At 40.8% G+C, this 21,093-nt stretch overlaps 1 protein-coding gene across 2 annotated transcripts in view; it reads right to left on the minus strand.

Annotated features, from left to right (window-relative positions):
* The window catches only part of LOC121704963 (integrin alpha-M-like), a 41,543-nt gene that overhangs the window by 15,965 nt on the left and 4,485 nt on the right, over nucleotides 1-21,093 (minus strand). The window contains exons 2-16 of one of the 2 annotated variants that reach the window (XM_042085571.1): nucleotides 12,267-12,372; nucleotides 11,875-12,005; nucleotides 11,395-11,477; nucleotides 10,453-10,567; nucleotides 10,031-10,164; nucleotides 7,225-7,379; nucleotides 6,594-6,744; nucleotides 6,203-6,338; nucleotides 5,948-6,027; nucleotides 5,694-5,817; nucleotides 3,273-3,400; nucleotides 2,027-2,167; nucleotides 1,709-1,939; nucleotides 1,360-1,493; nucleotides 597-742 (exon numbers count right to left, since the gene is read on the minus strand). In XM_042085571.1, coding sequence (XP_041941505.1) covers nucleotides 597-742; nucleotides 1,360-1,493; nucleotides 1,709-1,939; nucleotides 2,027-2,167; nucleotides 3,273-3,400; nucleotides 5,694-5,817; nucleotides 5,948-6,027; nucleotides 6,203-6,338; nucleotides 6,594-6,744; nucleotides 7,225-7,379; nucleotides 10,031-10,164; nucleotides 10,453-10,567; nucleotides 11,395-11,477; nucleotides 11,875-12,005; nucleotides 12,267-12,372 — 1,995 coding nt within the window. The remainder of the gene's footprint in view (nucleotides 1-596; nucleotides 743-1,359; nucleotides 1,494-1,708; nucleotides 1,940-2,026; nucleotides 2,168-3,272; nucleotides 3,401-5,693; nucleotides 5,818-5,947; nucleotides 6,028-6,202; nucleotides 6,339-6,593; nucleotides 6,745-7,224; nucleotides 7,380-10,030; nucleotides 10,165-10,452; nucleotides 10,568-11,394; nucleotides 11,478-11,874; nucleotides 12,006-12,266; nucleotides 12,373-21,093) is intronic. The other variant, XM_042085572.1, reaches the window with a different exon arrangement.

A 21,093-nucleotide genomic window follows, 5' to 3' on the forward strand; every position in this document is an offset into this window, starting at 1 on the left:
GGTAGACTTCCGAGGGCCCTGACATTTAAAACGAGACATTGAGAACTTTGAAAAAGCACTGGTAGTTTACTTACAAGACGATTTATAGACAGTATCATGAAGTTTAGCGTTTGCAGTCGAGAAGTCGAGCGACGAGTAAGAATGAACAGGTATGATAAGGGATCAGATTCCAAAAATAATTCAGTGGAAATGCATGGATTCCAGTTTCTTCCAGTAGCAGCAACTGGACTAAACAAAATACAAAAGCTCCTTTACTCCAACTGTCATAAAAATGCTCAATGATAGATATCTGGTTATCTATATGTTATCCGGTGTGCAGCTCCAACTGAGTTGTCCTTTGTTGTGTGGGCCTGTATGTGTAACTGTTGTTGTTTTTTATTTTTCCTCTTGGGGACAATAAAGTATACTTTACTTAGCAGCTGTAATACAGGAAGTACAAAATCAAGGGCTATACCTCTAAAAAAAATAAAAATAAAATATGAAATATTTGAACATGCGCATTAGACATGCACACTTTCCAGAAGTCTATACTTAATCTATTTCACAACAGCCAATGTTTTGTATATCATTGAAACCAAGAGGCCAAATTGTTGTACCTGTCAAGCTATCCTTAGTGACCTTAGTCATGTGGAAGCACACGGTGGCTTCATTCAGTTGAGGACTCATACAGTCGTAAATGGACTTGGGGATTTTGGATGGTTTAAATGTAACACTTGTGGCTATAGACACGATGGGCCTTGACCTGTAAAAGAAGACATTTCATTAATAACACCATCAGCACCAACATTGTACACAAAGCACACTTTAAGGATAATTAATCTTCTCAGAAATTATAGCCTGGGTAAGTGATATTTATTGCTGTTAGTGTGGGGAAATAGATTTTTTTGGTTTCCATTATGAAATCATGGGGGAGTTAGACTTTTGTTTTGCTTTGTTTTTATTTTTTCCCATTACCAATAGTTGGGAGTGACAAAGGTGATGACAAAAGGAAACAATTTGATGGGTTTATTAGATCAGACCGTATTGTGCCTTTGGATCCTACTGCGATGTGCAATATGTGTGTGTGTGTGTGTGTGGCTGTTGTGTTTTAAGAATATGAGAACCTAGGCAGCAGAGCCACTCTTTTGTACTCAAGTGTTTGTGTGAAGTCCTGCAAAGCAGGACAACCGTTAGGACAACAAAATTCCCACTAGTAAAACGTGTCAAGAGGTACCTTATGAGGACAAAATTCTGGTCCCCTCCTAATGGCCTGGTTTCACCTGACATATTCACATCGAAAAATTGTCTAGCTCTACTACTGCCACCTTTTGCATTTTCAATGTGTGTGTGTGTGTGTGTGTGTTTTAATGATATGAGAACCTGAGCAGCAGAACCGCTCCTTTGGACCCGACTGCGATGTCAGGCAGTCCGTCTCCACTCTGGTCCAAAGCAGACTGGGCCACGGTCAGCCCAAAGAACCGCAGTCCGGACCGCACCGACAAACCCGCTATCCTCTATAATAGAAGTGATGAGTAAGTGATGATTGTTCATGTTCATTTCTTAGTTACAAGTTGAGTCAACAGTTAAAAGCTATTCATTATCTGTCTGCTCTGCATCTCTCTCTCTCTCCCTCTCTCTCTCTCTCTCACCTGTGAGTAGGTGGGGTTGATTCCTCCTCTCCTCCCACTAAAGGTGAACTCTCTCTCTCTCTCTCCTCTCTCTCTCTCACCTGTGAGTAGGTGGGGTTGATTCCTCCTATCCCCCCGTTGAAGATGTACACACTGCCCTGTCCGTTATCCTCCAGAGGAGCTCCCACGGCCACGTCCCTGATGCCATCCCCGTTCAGGTCAGCCAGGCTGGCCAGAGACGAGCCGAACCTCCCCCTCTGACCCTCCAGCCCCAGCAGGGACACGCCGGTGACTTGCACGCTGTCGAACATGTAGAATGTGTTGTACTCGTACTAAAGGGGAAGACAGGCTTTAATGAAAAGTGCTACAGACTTTATTGTAAAAGTTAAGACAGTATCCTAATGACTGCTGCATATCACCTGATATGATAATCTGTAGACAAACACTTTCCCCTCTCTCTCTCCCTCTGTGTGCATTGGGGCAGATGCCAGAATCAGATCAGTGTTGGAGTCTCCGTCCAAATCCACCACACACACCTCTGCTCCAAAGTAGGAACCAATCTGAACGGAGCCAGGACGACGACAGGAAAGTACACACATACACATACACACACACACACACACACACACACACACACACACACACAAATTACCAATACATAAAAATAATTTATTGATCGAGTTCATATTAATTCTATCATCATTTGATCAAGTTCATCATTTCGAATTGATCAACTAACCACACTAACCTACACAGGGTTTAAATCACAGGTGCAAAACTATGTGTAGCAGCATGAAATGACATGTCATGTAATCTAAAATTTAACAAAACACAGACAAAGTAGTGTCAGTGATTCCCATACATTGACTTATTTGTGGCGGCCCACCACAATATCAACACTGACCACCACACAATGATTTTCCATGTTTCATAGATGGAATTAGTTCTTTGAAGAGCTATGTACACCTTTACACAGCCTCTCCTTGTCTCTCAACAAACCTACATGCACGTTTAAAGAAAACATTAACAATCCTGCAATTGTTGGCATAAAAATCGACTGGCTAAATTGTGCTTAAATCTGCATCATAACCTTGCTGCGCTAATTTGTTAAAAACTGTTGCATTCAAGTTAATTCTGCAAACCTGCCACCACAAATAGAATTCAATTCTGTGGGAAACACAGGTAGTGTAGCCTAATTGTGTATAAACCACAGGACAGTGTTTTATGTATTAAATCGATAGTCTGCCGTTATAATTTATTTGCCTCAGGTGTACTGTGGAGGGGCTAAGACTAATTTTAGTGGCTGGCTAACACATACTGATGACTTGTGCTAGCCTAGCACCTGCAAACTCTTCATCTAGAAGGACTGGATGAAACGTGTTAAAAACTGTCTCCACTGATATCACACTTGCTAACTTGGAAATTAGGTCCTATGTCCAAAATCCTGAACCACTGTTTCGCACTCACAGTTCCCAATAGCCCAATGAATCAGAATCAGATTGTGTTTTAATCATAAAGAAGAATGAAGAAAAATAATACCCAAGTACAGTATATTATCCCCTTTGTTTTAACCTCATAGCTGAAAAAATGTATATACATTGGTTATTAGTGGGGAAATGACGGTATATTGTATGGTCCAAACTCAGTATTATAGAGCATGGCTACCTGTTCACTCTCCATCGTCTGTGTTCTATATTTGTGATGGACAACCACTTGTCCTCTGTGTTTATATCGTGGGGCTCCCAGGACGACATATCTGTTTCCATGCCCTGTTGCGACAGCCATGGAGTAACCTAGGAGATGGCAGAGACAACATGGGTACTGATAACAGGTATATGTTGGGTGGTCCCTCTGTAGGATGTAAATGTTAAAGGAGAATTCCGGTGTGATATTGACCTAAAGTGTATTGAAACATGATACCGAGTGTGAACGTATGTCTCATAGCCCATTTCGGCTTGTCCCCTGCACTCCAAAATCTGGCGCTAGTTAGTTAGTTAGTTTCTTCAACTGGAATCCATGCATTTCCACTGAATTATTTTTGGAATTTGATCCCTTATCATACCTGTTCATTCTTACTCGTTGCTCGACTTATCGTGACTAAATTCAAGATGGCTGCAAACGCTAAACTTCGTGAAGATACTGTCTGTAGAAATCGTCTTGTAAGTAAACTACCAGTACTTTTTCAAAGTTCTCAATGTCTCGTTTTAAATGTCAGGGCCCTCGGAAGTCTACCAATGAAGTGTGGAGATACATTGAGCCTCGTAAATGGGTGTAAAACAGTGATTTATTTGCATGGCTAGCCCGATGCCGAAGCACCACTATTGAAAAAGCTGTTGGTAGCATCGGCTAACTAGCGCAAGATTTTGGAGTGCAGGGGACATACGTTCACACTCGGTATCATGTTTCAATACACTTTAGGTCAATATCACACCGGAATTCTCCTTTAAGTGGTTCTTCTTTGGAAGGCAAAGCACTTAACCTCAAGATGCTCCGGGGAAAATGGCCCTTGTAATATAATTGACATATGTAAGTCACTTTGGCTAGAAGCATCTGCTAAATGTCCATGAAAGTTAAGTCTTGAATAAACAAAATCATGTTTAAAGTTCATCTCTGATTTCCTTCAAGTCATTTCTAGCCTTTTGCCAGATATTAGGCAGCAATTATTTTACGATGGACACACTACTACTACTACTACTACTACTACTACTACTAATAACTAGATGTACCGCAGAGCGGTACAAAATATGACCGCCGCCCAATCCAGCACATTTTTTCCACAAAAAGAAATCACGCTGAAAGGCCTATATGATTCTAACTGTCTCACTAAATTGCATTATCCACACTCAATTCTCACTGGTATCTGCTAGACAACAAGTACCAAAACATGATTAGTTCATAGATTTCACATGTAAAATTCATTTTACACAACCCCACCTCCATCTTGCCTGTTCATAATTCTGAGAAATTCTTGATTGTTTGTGTTATGTTTATGTTATGTGTGTGTGTGTGTGTGTGTGTGTGTGTGTGTGTGCGTGCTTGTGTGTGTGCCTGCGTATGTGCCTGTGCATGCAAGCGGACATATGTCTACTGTGTGAGTATGTGTCATACGTATGATTACTGTGAATGTATGTGTGTGTGTGTGTGTATTCGGAGGGTGTCATAATGATCCTACACTTTTAATTTCGTGCAGTTTTGACCTTGTCAGCCAGAGATATTGTGATGAAAACACCTAATTTTTTGCTTTTTAATTTTTAACTAGGTGGCGCTATACATGAAATAAGTGGTAATGGGATGGGTTGACATGCCCCCTTAAGACCAACATACATAAAAAAGGTGGACCTCCTAGGCCCTACGGTTCTCGAGATATTCACAGAAAACTGTCTCCGGCCACCTACAGGCCAGTTGGTGTATAGTAACATAAATTAATTTATTGTGTGGCCCCCCATGAACGGAATTCGACGAAACTTGGTGTGCATTCAGAGGGTGTCATAATGATCCTACACTTCCAATTTCGTGCAGTTTTGACTATGTTAGGTCACAGATCTGCAATTACAACACCTCATTTTTACTTTTTTGTGTTTAACTAGGTGGCGCTATACATGAAATGAGTGGTTATGGAATGGGTTGACATGGCCCCTTGAACTCAACATACAAAAAAAAATGGTCCTCCTAAACCTTACGGTTCTCGAGATATTCACAGAAAACTGTGTCTGCCCTACCCTCCTTTCGGGGGGTCCAGTCCAGCGGGGGGGCTACAGATCAAAACAAAAAACGATGGTTCCATACTATCCATGTGGGGTTACATGTCCACCAAGTTTCGTGTACCCCGGTCTTTCAGTGTCCCGGGAATCATTGACGGAAATTTGGGCATGTGAAAAAGAAAAAAAAAAAAAAAAAAAAATCTGACTAAACCTATATGACCGCCGCTTCGCTGCGCGGCGGTCATAATAATAATAATAATAATAATAATAATGATAATAATAAGGTTGCATGTTTCTGTGAAAATATTATCAGTTTGCATGTATTTTATTTTATTTCCAAAACCAATTCTGTTGAAGGTAGCTCAAATTAGTTTGACTTCCTTACCCATATAACTTTCTGGTTCCATTTGGTCAATCTTCTGAGACACGGGGTTCTGCCCACTGGCATAATATTCCTGGTAGATCCCCTTCCACTGGAATGCCCCCACTGCGCTCATCAGATACGTCTCCTAGAAAACACACAGAAACACATAGTGGATATAGACAGGCTGACAGACAGAGCATTTGAATGATATCCAATATTCTGTAATGGCTTCGTTTAATGGTGTTTTATACTAAAGGAATAGAGACTGTGTGAACCTTTGGGTCCATAACCAGCGCAGCACTGAATCCTTCCTGTGCAAACTCCATATGAGTGGAGTCCCCAGACGTTTGAGTCCCTGGGAAAGAAAATGGTTAGCCTTTTATTGACAACTAATTGATTAATCGATGAATTGTTGCAGCCCTACTAGCAAATGTAATAATTGTTTACAACCTACACACACACATGCGTGCACGTCCACACACACACACACAAACACACAGAAAGAAAGAGGGGAGAGAGAGCACAGATACCTTCAATGGCAACAATGTTTTCCTCTAATGTTGCTTTCAGTCCATCCAGTGCATTGAAATCTGACACCGTAAAAACATGCTTTGCTTTAGGCTCCGAGGCTATCATGTCCAGCTCAGATTTCTTGTAACCTCCAACCTGAGGAGTTCCAGATGCACACACCGAGATGAGGACAACATTCAAGACTTTTGTTTCCTTTAGTAGTAAGTAAATATTATTCTATATGTATAACAGGATCGAGACTTGAAAGTTTAACTACAAAAGGTCTAACCATTTCTTAACTACGCAAACTCAGTTATCAGTAAGAATTCAGCATGATTCATACATTAGACAGCCCACTTTAAAATGACATTAAATTGCACCATACAACATAAAAATTAAACAATACTGTACCCCAATAGCATAGCATATAATGTTACTCCTATGGGCCTTATTTGTGGCACCCTGTAGACTTTCGTGTCCATTTGAAGCTCCATCTGTAATGACCAGCAACACCCTCTTGGCTTTCGGCCTGTTTCCTGCACTTTGTACGAACAACTCTCTCCTGAGGAATAAATGGGTCATTTATTGTAGATGTGCCCCTATATTACGGGACATTGCTGCACAGACAATGATTGTGCAATGAGGCGGGGAAAAACACTTTTTGTGTTTGCACCGCATGGAACTGCATGGGGCGATCAAAAGAGCCATTTTTTAAAAATCAATAAATATAATTATAAATAATACAATGATCTTCTAATCTGTTGATAAATGTAAACAGCAAGTAGCCTGAATAACATCTGTTGAATGGCTATCTGTTCCACCAATTTGTTGTTGTTCATGTTATAAATAGACTGTTAACCCAATGTCAATCTGGAGGTGCACTGAAGGGAGGTACAGTATGTGTTTGGCTGGTGATTTTAGATATCAGAATTTTATGTGCAATATCTAAATCCTCATTTAAGTCACCACAAAACATCCAGGCACTGACATATTGATACATTGTGGTCTCATCCCCTGTGGTCATAAAACATATCAGACTTACATGAGCTTATTTATTGCTTCTGCTGTGTATGTCTTATATCCATCCTGAGATATCCTTCCCACTTCTCTTTTCCATGTCTTCCAGCTTTTGTACTGATTGAACTGTTTGAAGTTTATCGCAATCTTACATTGCACAGAATATTGTGCAACAGCAAACTAAGGAATGTGGGAAAGAAAGAAATAGTGCTTAAAGAAAAACATGGTAGGCTATTCAAACGGTATAATCATATTAATACACTATAATCACAACCAAAGTACTATTAGCACTGGAAGCCCATGAATTATCCTTTACATGTTGCATCAACCTGCCAATGTTTTAACTATCCTACACCTTTGTTTTAAAATATTGCTTAGCCTGTTGTGTAGCCTTGAGACAGTCATAGAATTATACTGTAGTTACATCTATTATCCGATGCAAACAAGTTTCACAAGTTTCTCTCATTGGATGGATAGTTTCACAATCAGGGTAAGCGCTTGACATTATCACGTACATGTCAGAGTTCCTCAAATTATGTAATTATGTGGGATAATTGTAGGCCTATGTTATTATTAATGTCCAGACTTAGTGGCATCTAGACAATTGGAAAAAAGTGCAAAACTACTAGCCTGGCCATGCCCACCTAGATCTCCTTTTAGGGAGATACTAGTCTACTACTAGTCTTCTAAGGGAGAACACCCTTATTCACTAACATTTCCAGAAATACTGCAGAAAGGACAGGCCAATCAGCAATGCGACTTTCGAAATTGAATGGTAGCAACAGCTGCAAGCATCAAAAATTGCAGTTGGAAGAATGTGTACATTTATTTACAGCAAAGGTAGGCCTACATACATTGTTTCCTGACTGCTGATGCTGTTTATTGTCAGTTTGTAAAGTTTACATGTAGGTAAAGTAACAATAGGAATCTCTGATCATAGTGATCATCGGTTATTCTTTGAAATCATTGGTTCAGCCAGGGCCATTGGAAGGGGCGTGCGAATTGGGCCATGGCCCAGAGACTTGCTTCTGATAGGCCTTGCACCTGGCCAATGATGTTGCAGATTTATGTCAAAGGCTGTTATCCAATATTTTTCTAAAATAAATAACTGTATTTAATCGGCATAGACATTGTTTCACAGATCAAAATAAAGTAAATAAAAAATAAAAGAATTTTTATTCTATTTCATGATGTTGTTACACTAGTCTTTTGTATCTGATCAGAAGAAGCGGGGGAAATGTCGGCAGCACGTCACCGTGACCGCTTTCATAAGTTTCAGTCCAAAAGAAAGAAATTAAAACGGAAAGGAAAGTTCAACAGGACACTTCATGGTTCTCTAGATCGGTTTGTGAATAATTCTTCTAGAGATGTATCTGAGCAGCATGCACACAGGGATATCGTGAGTGGTGCTAATGTTATGGAGACAGTATTAATGTTGTTAGCACCAATGAAGACAGTAGCCTGGCTAATGTTAGCGAATGTGAGCCAACAACAACTCTATGACAGGAGGGAAGCATCAAAACGGAGGAGGACATCCAAGGTGTCAAAGTAGATCAAAGTATCTATGATATATGGAGATAATTTGTGGCATTGTAAATTAAATCATAGTGTATATTAAAGTTGAATCGTGCTTCTCTTGACAGGCAATGACAGGCACTGACTATAGAAATAATAAACATACAGGAAGTTTAGAACCCACAATTTACCTGTACACTACAAAAGTGCACCAAATTCAACACAAAGTATTGTATAAGTAATACTCAATATATTTGGAGGAGGTCTGCATCCTTTCTTTTTTTCAGATATTAAAAGATTTTGCTGTGGTATCGGTTCAGTATCGAGTATCGAGATGTTTATGGCAGGTATTGTATCGAAACCAACATTTTGCCATTGTGACAACACTAAACCTTGCTTTACTAAAACCTGTTTGTGGTTATGTATATCTGTGGGGTCTCTGGAAATGCAGCTGTATAATATTTTAATTACAAATAAAGCTATTTTCCCTTCCACATACGGAGTAATATTGATGATAAAGATAAATAGCTTGACATGACGAGTAATAAGAGTAGCCTAAACGAACGTGCAGTAGGCCTAAAACATCATGAACGCAGCATGGCTGCACTACACCACCACTATGAGTGCAAACTATCATTTTGAGAGCTCACGTCAGGACCGTTGATGAAAAGATTTTCATTCATTAATTTTTAAAATAAAGATCTAGAATTTTAATAAACTTGAAGATGACTGGCTACCATTCCATCCAAAAAGAGGCCACTTACGACGTCATGCTCAGACTTGGTTTTACGCAAAAAATAGCTCCAGATAATTGTATAGCAGCACAGATGTCTGCTAGCTCTATATGACTGTAGTGGTAGGTCAGTTTAAGTATGCATACAGTGTGTGTGTGTGTGTGATGTTGCACATCCATATATATATATATATATTTTTTTTTTTTTTTTTTTTTTTGGAGAACCCCACAGAGATGAAATCATAACTCGAACCCTGTTTATACCCCTATTATAATGATGACTTAAAACTACTTTTTTTTTCAGATGTCCATTCAAACATACCTAGAGCATTGGAAGCATGCATATTTAAGAATTGTCAATGAACAGTTGCCAGGAAACAATTATTAAACAATTCATCAACGGATGTCGATTAAACAAAAAATAAAAAAGATATTTCAAGAAGTTCTAATTTTTAGCTTACCCTGATTGTGAAACTGGCCTGATATTGCAAATTACATCACAAATGTTGGTAATGTTATGTTATTCAATTATTTTCCTTTCAATCAAAACTAGCAAAAACAATAACGAAATGCATTTGCTTACCTGAGTGTTTTTGTTTATAAATTTATCGATGAGATTCATCACAAATTCTTTCATTTTCCTGAAGTCATCAGAATACACACTTCCTGAGCCATCCAAGAGAAAAGCAATGTCCAATCCAGTGTCCACTGGACAGTCTGTTTAAAGGGCAAAACATTTGTTCAAACAAGCAGGGTATTCATAGATGCCAGTGTTTTACTAATGTGAGCACAAAATGCTGGGTTGAAAACAGGCAATGATGAACATTAAAACTCGTGAACCCATATAATTGGTATTTGTTATGGTGGAGGTATATAGTGTTTAACATTGGCGACCTGCAATGGCCCGTTCCTGTTCGACACATGCATGTCGGATAAAACCATTAGCTAAACATTAATTGCCTTTATTTATCATTGTGATAAAGACAAGTTTTGTGTCACCCATACCTCTTAGAGTTGGGGGTACAGGGCCACTAAATGTCAGGCTCTGGCTGATGCTGAAACACATCCCTCCATACAGATTGAGGCGTTCACACTCTTTGGGGATGGTAGGGCCACAAACCTGAGAAGGAGAGCATTCACCACAATACTGAAAGTTGAGTCTTTAAAGGGATATTCCACCATTTGGGGAATCCAGCTCATTGAATCAGATTAGACCGTTAGCATCTCTCCTATAAGCTAACGGTCTAATCTGATTCAATGAGCTGGAGCTAAAAATGCTACTGTCAGACTCAGAGAACGGCTGGATAAACTGGGGAAAGGTAAAACGCAATTGTTTAACTCAAAGGGAGGTGGAAAATGAGTGTAATTCCCCAAATGGTGGAATATCCCTTTAAAGTTTGAAAGCTTTGTAATATGTGGTATGCTTCAATATACATGTGTTGTTTGCGTCACTTACTTGTGGCCATTATGCTCTGTAAATGTGATTGTAAGTTTTTTTTTTCCTGCATGTATGTGGTGATGTTCGATATAAGAATGTCCTGCAATCTTAGCGTGAATTTACTGATTCAAATGTGGTCTCCCTGTGTGCTATCCTTGCTGACTTTTCCGTGCATGTGTGTAAAGAACCGTGCCAGATTCCCTGTGTTTGCTGTCTGTGTGCTACCCTTGCCCACTGTTCCGTGCCTGTGTAAGAATTGTGCCAGTTTCCCTTTTGCGTCAGTGGCCATCTTGCAGCAGCGTTGAATAAATGACAGAGCAGCCAAAGATTCATCCCATTTTACTGTTTATCTGTTTAGCTTTCTTTCTGCTTTGCTTTCTTATTTTAGCCGTTCTTCATGTTGTTACACTTCACATGAAGCACTTTGAGCAATGGTTTACATCAATGAAAACAATAATAATAATGATGCAGTGCTAGAAGACAACAGTCAGAAGAGAAGGTGAGCTTACTACAGCCTTAGGGTTAGGCATCCTTGATGTTTTCTCCTCTTTGTTCATCCAAAGCCCAAGAGACATGTTGACTCCATGTTGCGCTATTCCAAAATAAGACAGAGGACTGAATATCAAAAATAATGTAGAAAAATGAATGGATAACTTTTGTTTAATCACAAAAAGACAGATTAGTGTATCTGTGATGGCTCAATAAACTGTTGCTTTGCAGACATTCTGTTGTTAGCATTATTTGTTTATAGACAGCAGTGCTGCATTAAAATGAATAAACAATGAAAATATTATCTGATTTGCCTTTTTCCCATAATATTTTTTAATTCTTGATCTTTTTGTTACTCACTGTTTTATTCCTTCCTCCTGTGAAACCCTAAACTTTATGGAACTTAATGTCACTGGCCACCACTGAATGATGTTTTCACACTTTTTTGTAAAGGACAACACTTCTAATTTCTCAAAAAAACAGTGAGTGAATGAACTTGCTGTTGCCATCAATGTTGAGAGGTGTACAGGAGCATTTCGCTGGAGGAGCTGGACAGGACGAGACCCGACAGTTATACACTCTTCCTCTCCTATTTGCACTGACCTCCTCGACTGGAGCACTGACCAGCAGACTGGAGAAGAGTGGGTTTTTACAAAATAAGAATTTTTCAGCCATTTAGCATCATAGCACAGTATGTTATTATCATGCAGTATCATGTATTACAGAATACACTATAAAAGGTTTCTTAGGGTAAGAGGGGTGGTTTCAAAATCAAACAAAGAGCCACACCAATAGTATATGACCGTTAAGTATTTATAATCATATTGGAAGAAAAAATATAATTTTATTTACAAATGTCTGACTGCTGATGTGCATCAAGTCTCACCCTCACCTTGTTGCATCATGTTGGATGACTTTGTAGCCAAAGCCCTCGCCTGGTTGGGTCATGTACTTCCAGGTAACAGGCTCAATGTTGAAGGCCAGAACCATCTCACCAGCTGTGTGCACACCAATATGTAGTAACATGCAATAGGTAAACCAGAGGAATGCTGACATTATTAACTGTGTAGCACACTATACCAGGGGTTCTCAACCGGTGTGCCATGAAGTTGTGGTAAAGGTGTGCCGTGGACTTTTGAGGAACCCAATGCGTGCAAACACCAACAATAATCGAAATGGCTTTGAGGAAGCTCGGAATATGCATTTAGAGTGAAATAGCATATACCGTAGCTATAGCCTTGGGGGCAATTTTGGTATGTTAAAGTCAATTGCTACCTGTACATGTAAATCAGGTTTTTAGGCCAGGTAGCGTATACAAGGAATTTGGTCTCTGCATTTATCCCATCTGTGAATAGAGTACCGACGCTATGACGTAGCGTTGCCAAGGCAGCAATTTCACTGGATCTAAACAAATCAATCTAACCATTGAAATCACCATTAGCGGTGGCTTTCTTAATCTATTTCAATAATTGTACAATGTTTCTAAGATGTTAGTATATTTTTTTACACTGCAGGAATCACATACTACAACATATATTCATACCAACATGATCAAATGCGTTACTACAGAGTTTTATTTTAGTATGCTTTAGTAGCTTCCTCCGTAAAAGAGATCTGCATGTAACTTCACAGCATGCGGTTCAAATCCTTAAATTCACAGACCTATTTTGGCTTTATTTTTTAAGAAAAAAACGTCATTCTTAACAGCCGCCAGTCTTTGAGAAGACGTGAAATATCCACTGGAATTTTGTTTCTTTATATTACACCTGTCAAGGAATCCGTGTTATGTGGGTAAGCTGCTGCCTAGCAGGTAAAGCACGTTTAAATGGCTATAGCCTACATTTAAAACTATTTATTAGCTAGAAATTATGCCACATGTCTACAGTCAATGCTATTTAAGCCACTTTGAAAGTTTGTTTAGATCCAGTGATTCTGCAGTCATGGAAACGCTACGTCAGACTTCGGTACTCATTTTAGTGAACACACAAAGCACACAGTGAGGTGAAGCACACGCAAACCCAGAGCAGTGAGCTGCCTTGCTACAGCTGCGCTCGAGGAGCAGTGAGGGGTTAGGTGCCTTGCTCAAGGGCACTTCAGCCGTTCTCACTGGTCGGGGATCGAACCGGCAACCCTTTGGCCCGAAGCCCTAACCAGTAGGCCACGACTGCCCCATATAAGCCATTGACAGGGCTCAAAATATTATTACACTATACACTACTCCGTGTGTAGTACTGTGTACTGATATGAAAATAAGGAAGGGTTACACTTTAGTTGACAGTATTGACATAAGAGTGACATGACACTGTCATGAATGTGTCATAAACAAGTCATAAATGTTTATGACATAACGCTTCTGTCATTAAGTGACATTCGTTTTTTGTCATAAATTAGGATTAGGATTGGGATTAGGGTTAGGTTTAGGATTAGAGTTACGGTGGTGGGCGCTGTGGCACAGCAGGCTACAGCGCCTGTACCATATACGGGTCTGAGTGCCCACGGGGACCCAGGTTCGAATCTGACCTGCGGTCATTTCCCAATCCCACCCCATCTCTCTCTCCCACTTGCTTCCTGTCTCACTCTCCACTGTCCTGTCCAAATAAAGGCAAAAAAAAGGATTAGAGTTAGGGTTATGATTAGAGATTAAGGATTTTTACTAAATAGTACATCATTTTACAATATCGTGGGCCTGTGTGTGTGTAAGTCATTTAGGGGGGTGAATACACATAAAGCTTCAGGACCTGATAACATCCCAGGTCGTGTTCTCAAGGCTTGTGCATCTGAACTGGTTGAGTTCTTTATGGACACCTTTAATCTCTTCCTGCTTCGGTCTGTTATCCCCGCATGATTCAAGAGGTCCACCATCATACCACTCTGTTGCTCTCACCTCTGTTGTTATGAAGTGCTTTGAGCAGTTAGTTAAAGATCATAAGATCATATTACATCCTCCCTGTCTTCTAGATTAGACCCACTCCAGTTTGCCTATAGGCCAAACAAGTCCACACACGATGCTATAGCATTTGCTTTGAACACTGCTCACCTGGATAAGAAAAACACCTATGTACGGATGCTCTTCATCGACTACAGCTCCTCTTTTAACACCATAGTTCCATCCAGGCTTAGCCTATCATGAAACTGAGACCTGAACATCAGTTCCTCCCTGTGCAGTTGGATCATTGACTTCCTGACTGACAGGACACAGGTGGTACAGCACGTACATCATCTCCTCCACTCTAACACTTAGCACTGGTGCACTGCAGGGATGTGTGTTAAGCCCCCTGCTGTACTCGTTGTACACTCATGACTGTATGGCAACTCACACCTCAAACACCATCATTAAGTTGGTGTATCGGCTGTATCACGAGTGATGATGAGTCTGCTTATAGAGCAGAGGTGGCAACCCTGACATCTCGGTGCCAGGACAACAACCTACTCTAGTGCTCAACGTCAGCAAAACCAAGGAGTGGACTATAGGAGACTGCAGGAGGAGGAGCACACACCCATCTACATTAGGGGCACAGCGGTGGAGAGGCAGCTGCTTCAGATTCCTTGGAACTAACATCAGCAAGGATCTAAAGTTGGTCACACCATATAGGAATGATCACAAAGTCAACAAGACAGCGGCTCTTCTTTCTTCAAGTTTGGTATGGACGGTGGAATACTGACCAACTTCTACCGCTTTACCATTAGATAGATAGATAGATAGATAGATAGATAGATAGATAGATACATATATAAATAGATAGATACATAGATAGATGGATAGATAGATAGATAAATAGATGGATATCTATCTATCTATCTATCTATCTATCTATCTAGTTTCTATCCACAAGCCACCAGGATGCTGAACTATCATTCTCTTCCTCATAATTAATCAACCTCAAACATCAGGATTTTTTTTATTTTTGAATTATGTATTTATTTATTTATCTATTTATTTATTTATTTTATATTCAGATTCTTTTCTCTCTATCTTTCTTGCCATTTGCCCCCCACCTGTCACACACCATTACACCATAACCATCCTCACACACACGTACCATTACACCCCCCCTCACACACACACAGACACACACACACCATACACAATATTACTCCTCCCCACGCACAAACACCAATCCCCCCATACACACGCCATTTCATCATCACCCCCAAAACATTTTTGATCACCAGCCAATGTGGCTGATAACTTTCTAAAGTTACTAGCCAATCAGAATGTCTACTAGCCAATTTTTTCCAGTGAAAATAAGAGAATTATGAGTTTATGAGATGAGTGCCACTGAATGCATTTGATCATTTGATCATTTTATCGACATTGTTGGCATGAATACATACCACAAAATATACACAGAAAGTGCAAACACTTCATTTCATGTTTGGGATCTCTATCTATCTATCTGTCGATATCCTCATCCCCTGCTTCATTCCTCTTCTCGCCCCCATAAGTCTGTCCCAACCATTTAGTTTAATCTTAACTTAACTAAACGATCTTGCTGCTTCACAAAGGAAATAGGTAATAAACACAATGCGTTAATTGCGTTAATATTTCGCAACGCGTTATGTATTTGTGTTATGTAGGCCTACATGTGTTATGTAGGTCTACTTTTTACTTTACTTTACTAGCTAACTCCCTCCTCTTTCAGTCTATGCTCCCTGCTCTGGCTCCGTTCGTTCTTCTAATTCCTTGTATTTTCTGGTAGTTGTCTGTTCGTTTCCATGGTCTCTCGCGCTGGTTTCACTGCAAACTGCGCACAGCTAATGGGCGTATAAAACATCATCACACAGCATTACGGCACAGTGGTCATGGGAAATGTAGGAAGTACTGCCAGGGGGATATATGACCGAGAACAGAGCCTTATAGCCTGGAAAATCCAGACTGATAATCTAGAAAAATTAAGGGTCTGGCAAAGAGCAATGTAATGGCCCAACTCGAGGGGCAGCAACAAGCATGCATTTAAAAATCTCACTGCACGCAATTGAATAACACTAGACCATGTTTACTCTAAACAATTTCGGACTTCGACGCAATTGGATAACACTACGACCAATGTGTACTGTCCTCCAATGTTGCAGCGCTGTCTTCATCAGTTTAGCTGGTTCCCCGGAATGCAAGGGGGAAAAGTAACGTGCATCATTGCTCTTTGCCAGAGTGTCTTGCAGAGACAATTCCATTGTGCTCTTCCGAGAACTCTGGATTTCCAGGGTAAGAGCCTTATGTATCATGCATGTAATGCCTCAAGCATCACCGGCCAAACTGGGGGTCGTTTCTAGGAAAGTTAGCAACAACGTTGCTCAACCACCATGGTACTACGCAACTTGCGACCAAACAACGACATTGTTACACCTGTTTCCAGAAAGTATCGTACCTATATCGCAATTCGCTACCTCCGACGTTCGACCGCCGTAGTTCCGACAACGTTGTTGATGATGCAGCGATACATATCATTGATGGAAACAGTGGCAACGTGTAATACCCCACCCCCTAGACATTTTCTGTCACGGCCTATGTCGAAATTTTTCTAATTTAAACCGAGTGATTAATGCCGGCATTGCCATTGCCATCAGCAAAAACCTAAACCTATTGCAAGCATATAAAACAGTTAACTTAAGCCGACCAATATGAGTCATTATTTGTGTTAAATATCTATGTTGGAAAAAATATATAGCCTGGACGAATTTCTGGGTATCGCTATTTTTATCAACTGTCTCGTGGCTTAACGGCAGCGCGTTGGTGCACTGCGCGCTCGGCCGGAGTTCACATCCTTTCCCTTCTTTTCACCTCTGAGTAAGAGTAGGCCTACAAGACACTACAATAGGGTTTGACCATACATATTTATGTATATAGTTACTCTACATCGAGAGACCAATAGGTACAAGACATCAAGTGCGACTGCCCAGGGGCAGTAGTTCAAGCGACCAAACTTTGCGTCCTTGTTTGCGATTGAGAGTTTTAACTCCCTTTTCTAGAAACACCAAATCCAAGATGGAGCGAACTACCAAGGTTGCGACGCAAGTTAGCAAACAACGCTTTCTAGAAACTAGGCCTTGGTTAGTAAGTTTTTATTAACACTCGCCAAAATGAATTTTGACCTGCATTTGGCAGGTTGGCGGGTGTTAATTTAGAACCCTGACCCCACCCTAATCACACAACATACCCCCTCCCTACACGCACACAGGTCACAGGTACACCCCCCACACACCAACACCCCCCACCCCCCTTCCCACACACACACCCCCTTCATCCCCCTTTTCATCATCCCCTCCCATACACCCCATTACCCCCCCCCCCCCCCCCCCCCTCACACACACACACAGATACACTCCCTGCCACACACACCCCCATTAATCTCCCCTCAACACGCATATAACCCCCCCCCCCCCCCCCCCCCCCCAACACACACATATTTAATTACACAATATACGTGTGACTCACAGTGGCTCAAACAAAAAGTGCATTATCTGTTGAGAGAGTGATGGCAGTAGCCTGACGAGCCAGACCCACATCCCACATCGAGATGTAAGGTCTGGGGACTCACCATTCACAGTGCATCTAGATTTCTAGGCTAAGATGACAGACAAACCGGGGATAAATGATAGCAGCAAGGTTTCCCTTTATCTCATACCAATCGTGCATTCTTCGTTCATAGTCTAATTTATAAATAATACTAATCTGTCATGGATTTGCACTGAGTTGATTCTCAATAATACAAAACAAAATGCGTTCCGTATCAGTTCAATATGGAACACATGCAGCAGAGATTATAATTCTTACGTAGACGTAGAGTGTTTGGTGTGGACCAGAGGATAATGTTTGTATTCTATCAGGCTGCATTGGAGAGCATGGATGTCAGTATGGTTTGGCAACCTCACTGTGCAGTTGTCTGATCCACACTGCCATGAAGGTGATGGGAAGGAAGGAGTACCAGTCCCTTCAGTCTCTATATGACCAGTCTGTTCTTAGGCAAGCTCAGAGGATACTGACTGACCCATCACATATCCTACACATAGAGTATGGTAGATGTTACAGAGTCCCATACTGTAAATTGAACCGCTTTAAAAACTCTCACTCTGCAGTCATTGTACTATGGTGTTTATGTTTAAGTTATGTTTATGGGATTTGTGCAATATTGGGGGGGGGGGGGGGGGGGGGGGGGCGGGTGGTCACAGTCTGTTATGTGTTATTTATGCTGTGTTTGTCTTGTGAGTTTTGATTGCATTTTTACATTGTATGCAGCACACGAGTCCAAGACAAATTCCCCTTTCCCCAATAAAGTATATATCATCATCATCAGATCATCACAACTTTTTCCTTTCCAATACGGGACGATTTCGTATATTATGGAACGGTTGGCAACTCTAGTAGGGTCCCAGCAGACAAACTGAAGTATTTTTTACTTTCTAAGTGTACAGGGTATGAAGAGAATGGTTTCTTCTTCTGAGAAAGTTTCTTCTTACAAGATAACAGCTACTGGAGTAATAGGTAATTCAATGTCTGCAGAATCAGTCCTTTTTTGGTAGAAGAGAGATTGTGAGCCAGGCCTTCTTGTCCAAAATCGTGTGCCTGACCACACAAATGCTCCATTGAATGAATGGGCAAAATATTTGACAAATACTCTAAAATCTTGTGAAGATTTGACAAATACTCAAAAACCTTGTGAAGATTTGACAAATACTCTAAAACCGTGTGAAAACCCTTTTCAAAAGAGTGGAAGCTGTTCCTGCTGCAAAGGAGGGAACAACTCTATACTAAAAGAGAAATCCTGCATGTTCACATAGATTTCCGCTTCTTGAGGTCACCGAGTACTGAAAAAAACAATCTGTTTTACCTACCTCGAGTTGCTATCGCAGCCAGGCAGCTACAGGGCTACACTCTGGGGGCATGTACTGTACATGGGAGCTCACGGACATGCCCCCAGAGTGAAGCAGAGTAGCTGCCTGGCTGTAGCAACTCCAGCTAGGTAAAACTGATTGTTTTCAGGGTTTTTTTTTTTCATGAAAACTTGCCGGATTTCTCCTTTAATATCTGTGGATTTAGAATGGGATTTCATTGAAGTTCCTGTGGGTGTAATAGCAGGCGGTCCAACACGTTTGTCCATACAGTGTACAGATATACTGTATGATCTTACTTTTTCCTTTTAGAAAAAAAAAAACACATTCATACCCATGGTTAAGCCACCCCACACCACACAGGGCAAAAGAATGTTTACAAAATCAGCTATGGGTGATAGTCTGGAACTAACTGTAGTCTGCAATTTGATGATTTGTTCCACAGTGATTTCATTAAAGGAAGGGACAGTAAGTTCATAAATGTGAAGCAATCACTGTATGGGTCGAGAAAGAAAAAAGATGTTCTTTGCATCATCTGGAGTTTTAAAAATAGTATAGGGTATCGACCAGCGGTTCCTTTTTTCATATCAGTTTATCTTGGTTTCACTTCCTCTCGGTGAGGCATGTCTCAAAACCTAGTGTTGTGCCTGAACGCGTTCATTGAATGATAGGTCAGGAACTCGTTCATATTTTGGGCGAATGTGAACTGTATTGCTGCCTGATGAATGTTACCGTGAACTCATTCTGGCGTCTGTGAACGGCACCCCCTCTCAGTTTAACTTCATTCAATAGGGTGGCAGATTTCTATAGAGCCTTCCAGTCGAAAACCCGGCTAAAACACACCGTAAACAGGCCTTAATATGCAGCGGAAAAAACACCCAATCTGGCAACACCAGCCACCAGTGTCGCACCGCCGCATGCGTCATCAAAACAAAAATGCATGGAGGCGAAAGCAACACGGAGTCGGTGATGTTACGACCCGGTGGGTCTTAGGCTCCGCCCCTATTGTGCTACTGCTATCTCGTCCGTCTCCTACAGGCTGCTGAGTACAGAGGTGTGTGTGTGTGTGTGTGTGTGTATATATATATCTGTCTCCTACAGGCTGCTGAGTACAGAGGTGACGCCTCCTGAGGTTAACTGTCGTGGCCATAAGAGGGCCGGCTCTGGCATGATGTCGCTCTCACTCATTTCCCCTGGCCTGCTCTGACGGGAGAGCTCGTTGGGAGCTGCCTTGACTCGATTGCCCTTCTGGGGATCTCGCCTCCTTCTGCGTCTCCGTCATATTATATTTCGTTTATTCATCTACCCCTAGACACACATTGCACAACACTTTACTTTTGTACTTAAACTGACATTCTCTACTTTTATGTTAATAAAAGCCAAGCGGTCTTAACAATGATCATTTAAACAAGTTTTATGACTAGGTTTCTGTGCACTTCAGTCACGTCCACAGCAAACCTGAAATAGCACATTGAACTGAAGTACCCGGCTGGCCAAGGTAAAATATGTTTTAAATATTTTTTCTTTATTCTCCATGATCCCTTCTTTTTAAAAACACCAATTTGACTTGTCTTTCTAGTTACCACAGGTTACTCTATACAACCACAGGTGGCACAGTGGTAACTCTATATAAAACATATTGATCTCAATGGGGCATTTTGCCCATGTTCAGGGTGGAAAATAAAAAAGAAAGATTTGCAAAAGACAAGTCAAATTGGTGTCTTCAAAAAGAAGGGATCATGGAGAGTGAAGGAAACAATATAAAAAAAATATTTGTATATTCCCACAAGGTGTTAAGGCGCTCTGAAAATGAGAACCAAAATTATTTTTCAGACTTGTGAGGTCTGCTGTTCAGACCCTGAAGGAATTTATGTTCTGTCCATTGTGTGAGA

Source organism: Alosa sapidissima, chromosome 3 (assembly GCF_018492685.1).
Source record: "Alosa sapidissima isolate fAloSap1 chromosome 3, fAloSap1.pri, whole genome shotgun sequence".
Classification (NCBI taxonomy): domain Eukaryota; kingdom Metazoa; phylum Chordata; class Actinopteri; order Clupeiformes; family Clupeidae; genus Alosa; species Alosa sapidissima.